This window comes from Bactrocera oleae, chromosome 5 (assembly GCF_042242935.1).
Source record: "Bactrocera oleae isolate idBacOlea1 chromosome 5, idBacOlea1, whole genome shotgun sequence".
Classification (NCBI taxonomy): domain Eukaryota; kingdom Metazoa; phylum Arthropoda; class Insecta; order Diptera; family Tephritidae; genus Bactrocera; species Bactrocera oleae.
In genome coordinates this window covers 8,399,880-8,405,775 of record NC_091539.1, presented here as the reverse complement: position 1 = coordinate 8,405,775, position 5,896 = coordinate 8,399,880, and the positions used below count along the sequence as shown (strand labels likewise).

Here is a 5,896-nt window from a genome sequence, read left to right as displayed (position 1 = left end):
AGAGATCACCATGTTTATAGAATATTTGTACATAAACATTTGAAAGTGAACAGTGGCGTGCATAAAAATTGAAAGGTATGGAAATTAAGTCGCTATAAGGAGCTATATAGATTTATTCTACTGGATGTGAGTTTAACAGATTTCTATTTTCCTACACCTTCTCTTTTGTGTGATTTGGGCTCTGTTGGGTACTGACTTTTTCTGAAAGCTGTGGTCGGTGCACCATATCTGGTTTATCGTAAAACGAAAAATTCATAATGTTCTACTCAAATAGGCTCGGAAAGTTGTTCGAAGAATAATATTTAGGAGCTCCAAAATTTTAAATGAAGATTTACTTTCACTCAAAATCTTTTTGTTCCCTTCATATTATCATCTCATCTTCGTAATATTAAGTTAGAAAATATTCAGAAAATCTTTCGGATTTCAAAAAACCATATTATATAGTTCGCACAGACTTCTAATAGTTAGATGTGCAATCTTATATCTTAAGATTTATGTATGCCGAATCAAATGGCGCATAGGCGTGTACTAAAAGAAATCGTGTTTGGTTTTCTATAACAGTAAGATTTGCGAAACGGTTTCAAAAAGAATGAAGGAAACTAACTAACACCCAGAGTGAAACATCGCAGATTCTACAAAATATATACCACATAGAAATGATTAGTGCGACTAGTTGAGTCAACTTATGTATGTTTGTCTGTCCGCCGCTCTGTCTATATATGCGCAAATGTATCTCTTAATTTTTGAGACATCAATCTGAGAGTTTGCACGCGTCTTTCTCTCCCCTAGAAGCTGCTCATTTGTCGTAATCGACGATATCGGATCTTTAGATTATATAGCTGCCGTACAAAATGTTCGATCAACATCAAATACTTTTATGGAAAATATTTTTATTTGATTAGATATCTTCACAAAAATTCGCACAGGATATTGTCAAAGATAACGCTTCAATCTCCGAACATATTGACTAGATCGTACTACTATAGCAAATAGCTGCCAAACTGATCTTTCAAAATCAAGTTCTTGTATGGAAAACTTTTATATTGAACAAGATATCTTCACGAAATTTGGCACAGATTATTGTCCAAGGGAACGCTACAATCTCCGAACATATTGTTAAGATCAGACTACTATAGCATATAGCTGCCATACAAGCTGTCGAATCAAAATGAAGTTAAAGATATAGTTTTACCATTTCATGCTGTGGTGCACCTGTGGAGGGTATTAAAGCTTTGGTGCAGTCAAAGTTAACGTTTTCTTCTTCTTCTTGTATAATTTATAAATAACAGATGCTAATAACTAAACCCACCACTGTAATATTTGTGCATCCAACAGTTGACCAGCTCATTGTTAGAATTTACTTTGCATTTCGCCGTATATGCAACTATATTTACACGATTTATATGCATTTGTGTGTAGTTACAAATGTTACGTATGTATTGGTGTGTGTATTTAGTGATATTTTGTATTGTTGTATGATTGCATTTTCTTAAGTGCTTTCATGCTATTTAAATAAATTGCTTTAGTGTATTTGTATAAATTACTAGATGCTCATATCACTCAGATTGACAACTAAATGAGTGTAGAAAATATACAAATACAAATGCAAATAACTTTTCATGCGATTGTATGTGTGCGCGTGTGTGGATTATCACATATAATATACAAATAAATAAACTAGTTTTTGTTGACAAATAAATACATGTATGGTGCTAAATTGAAGGTGAACCATGAAAAATATACAGGTATGTATGTCTATATATGCATTCAGAAAATAAATGGTATGTAAATATGTAAAATTTGCTGCTTTTTGCTCTGATTCTCATTTAGCTAAAATCTGTATTATCTAACTATACAATTTTCTCTTTAATGCATTTCATTTACTAAAGCCTGATTTTGTCACATTCTAAAGCATTTGTTCGAATACAGTTATATTTTTTTTGTCAGCCCTACAATAGTTGCATTAAATTTTGATTAAAATTGCACAGCATAAGAGTATTAATCAATTACATTAGAGCCTGCTAAGTGCTGCATCACTATCAATTTATATTTTTGCCTATTGATCAAAGCCAAATCATTGAACAAAAATTAAATTAAATACTTAATGAAAATATATTAAATGAAAGCTCATGAAAAGCATAAAAGCTTCAGAATACACACGTTACATTAATTAAATTTTTTAAATTAAGTCTTGCATAACAACAGCAGCACATACATAACTATATATATAATACCCAATAATACCCACACAGATATACATACAAGTATAATATATTTTCCGTCTATGCTGCCTGTCTAGTCTGTCATATTGTTATCTTCTGCGCTTTTAGCCCTTTATAGCTTTAGGCGGCTGATTGCAATATGCAATTAAAATGCCATAAACATCATATTTAAGCGCAGTGTAATAATCACTTTATCTATTTGCGGCTATTTGGTGGAATAATTGCGGTTGCCGAAATTTTGGTTCTGAGCAATTTACGATAATTACATATACATACAGATTTACTTAAGCCTGTATTGAAGCAGCTGTATTTAAGTGACAGCTCAATTAACGGTCAGTGGTAAAGTGCTGCATTGTTGAATAACGTTAAAAATTTAATTTGGGAAAGTATCTGGAGCATAGGTTACTTAAGAGGTTATATTCACTTGCAGCTAAAAAAAACGCGTAATATTATGAATTGGTTTGAAGTGAGATTTTATTTATAAATAAATAAAGTTTATAAATAAATAAAAATAATGTATATTTAAAGAATTTAATGCACTTTAATAATCACTGTTTCATTTTGAAAAATTTTGGATTACCTTAATCCCGTAGCCGAGCTCCAGGAGCTTTTCCGAAAGATGTCAGAAGATTTTTTTGCTTAAACCTACTCAAATTGAAAAAAAAAAAATTATTATTACTATAAATAAATGTAGATAATGATCGAAGGACTATGCAAAAATTTTCGTATACTGACAAAATAGCGGCTTCCATAAAAAGTCATTTCGTCGTCGAAAGAATTTAATTTTCAGAGTAGCTTAAACAGTTATTGTCAAAAATCTTATACTTCAATCACTACCTGACTGAATATATCAAACAGCTAGTATCAAATTTCATGTCAAACAGTTCAGTCGTTTCGAAGCAACTTTCCTCACCGACTCTGAAGACATTGTTTCGAGAAAAACGCGTTTTAAGTTTTGTACACCAAGATTCTAACAAATATACTCATATCTCCGAAACCTTTTGCCGGAACCACTCCAAATTTCGGAGAATATGCTCAAATATATATACATTCAATATATAGGCACATAAACCATAAAAATGATTTTTTGAAATTCACAACCGTGTACAACCGCTTATGCAAATAGCAAGTACTGTGGGTCTAAAAAATACAGTTTATTTACTTTTTATATGTTTTAAAACTGCTATGTTGAGTAAAAGCTCTTTCAAGTTAATGAAAGTTCTTTAAAGTGAGTTAAAGTTCTCGGAAAGTAGCTCAGCAAAGTTAGTGAAAGCTTTACTGAATTTTAAAAGCGCATAGGTTATACCAAACCCTAGACAAGTTATCAACACACCTTCCGAAATTAATAAGAGCAACTTACCGATGTAATAATGAAATACAAGCAAAGCTCTTTTCTTTTAGTGAAAGCTCGAATGAAATTTTCATATATAAAGAAAATAAAATTGAAAGGTATAATATTTCTCAGCATGTATTGAAAAGAGAAAAGTAACGATATTATTATTATTATATTATATTGATTATTATTGTTACGAAAATTGCGATTATGGAAAAAGATACGTATTTAACTAATCCACCCTTCCACCGTGAACGTACTAAAAGCTATACAAAAGAATTCTTGGCAAATCTTTTGGCATTTTATGAAGAGATTACCTACTTTTTACGTAAACAGCGCTTGTTTACCTCCTTTACCTGCATCCCTGCTACCTGTCGCCCCCTACATATCACTTTATTCACTTCGTAACGCGCAAGTATAAAAGCACACGCACGACGGCACTCTACTCAGTTCATATTCAATTAAAATACAATCAACAGTCTGCGTTCTAACACAACCCATACATCATCGTACACTACGCCGCCTACTTGCCATGCCCTACTTCCGCTCTAGCTACACCTTTAGCATTGAGGGCAGTACGCGTACCTTCCATCATCGCTGGTGCATGGCCGGGCGTGTGTACGAGTGTGACGCATGCAGCACAACATGTGATGTACGCGCTGCATATTCGAAACATTGGTCCAGTGTAGGGCGTACGCTTTGCAGCGCCGAACAACGCGCGCTGTTAAAAACAATAGAGGAGCAGCGCATAAAAAATTTCATACTATGTAGCGAGCATAACAGGAGCACTAATGAATTCTTGCTGGACGCCGGCATACAAGCTATACCGCAATTGTTGCGCTTACTTTTTCATAACGCCGCGTGTCTACACTTTCGTTTGAGTTTCTATATGCGCGCCTTGAACGAAACGGATTTACTTTTCTGCAGCAGCGAATCGGCGCTTGAGCATCACCTGGATATTAGCGAGACTGTGGATGTGCTATTTCTCATGCTGCTGGAAAAAATCGAAGCCTATATGTTCGCTCGTTATCCGACACGCGCTGCCGAGTATAGCGTGAAGCGCATAAAAATTTATGTACGTCGCGAATTGCGTATCATGGCGTCAGCATCAAATGCACCCTTGAAATGCATACTGCCGCTGCAGTATCGTGTGAAGCACGCCACCGCCGCACCAAGCGCACAGCCGGTGAGCGCGGCGGTTGCTGCTGATTCGAATCTGTATTGCTTCCGCAATTGCGCGCGCACGCAAGAGTTGTATGTGGTACCCTATCAGCTCGGTAAATGTCCGAGCACTGCATGTGATGGTGAAGTGCAAAGCGCGCAACAAGCATGGGATCGCATAGGCTGTGGCGCTCATTATATACTGTTGCAGAGTGTCGATGGCATTCAACAACAACTTTTGAAGATCTCGAACATATCCCGCTTTCTACGCACCGATGAGGAGGATCATGTGCACACCTGTGTCCAATGCAAGGCCAATTTTACACAACGCACTAAATTTCAGTTGCACAAGGCGCTCGATTGTGGGCGCGGCTTTGAGATTCTTCAACTGGACGGTGAAAATATGGAGATTTACGAGCACTGCTTACAAATGCGTTGTGACAACTACAACTGGCCGCTGTATGGTATAATAGAATGAGGGTTGTGTGAATTTATAATAATATTTGGAAAGATTTATTACTTAAATATATAACAAAATATACGAAAAAGTAAAACACGAGAAATCTATTTATATTTAATTTTACTAATCGACAGGATTGGTCCTTTTTCCTCGAAGTTTTATAGCTTGAGTGAATCACTTTCTCTATCGCCCTGATTCCTTTAGGTTTTCAATAACTTTTCATTGAGAATGCTACTGAACTTAAATTAGCTCGTGCATCTACGACCAAATTCTTATCTATATCTCTATCTAGAGTCTAATATACACAAAGCATCCAAAACTTTGAGTAGAAAAGCTTTAGAAGCTCTAAAGACCTCTAAGCCCTTTACCTAAGCTCTTTGCCTTTTACTGCAATATTTTTATAGTTCTAATTTTTCCGCACACTTTTTCTTCAAATTACAGTGAATGTTTATCAAAAACCTTTGGTTGTTCTCAGGGTTCAAAAAGCTTCTATTTACAATAATTTACTTGATTATGAAGTATCTTATAATAATGGTTACTTGATGAAATTTATGAAAGTTTATAAGTAAGTATAAAAGTTTGCTGCTTACGATGAGAGCTTTCAAAGCTTTGAAAACTTATTAAATCGACATAAATTGTTCAATAAATATTGTTTTTTTTTGTATACAACCTATTTCATTCTAATAATAATAATAATAAATATAAAACTATTTGCTGAAA

At 34.5% G+C, this 5,896-nt stretch overlaps 1 protein-coding gene across 1 annotated transcript; it reads left to right on the top strand.

The window, feature by feature from the left end:
* Positions 1–3,796: 3,796 nt before the first annotated feature.
* On the top strand, positions 3,797–5,279 carry LOC106619344 (protein terminus). Its single transcript, XM_014237388.3, has one exon. The coding sequence runs from the start codon at positions 4,088–4,090 to the stop codon at positions 5,192–5,194; it is 1,107 nt and encodes a 368-aa protein (XP_014092863.3). The 5' UTR covers positions 3,797–4,087; the 3' UTR covers positions 5,195–5,279.
* Positions 5,280–5,896: the final 617 nt, after the last annotated feature.

Excerpts from the sequence above, each read along its gene's own strand:
- LOC106619344 (XM_014237388.3), top strand. The coding sequence starts at position 4,088 with ATGCCCTACTTCCGCTCTAGCTACACCTTTAGCATTGAGGGCAGTACG.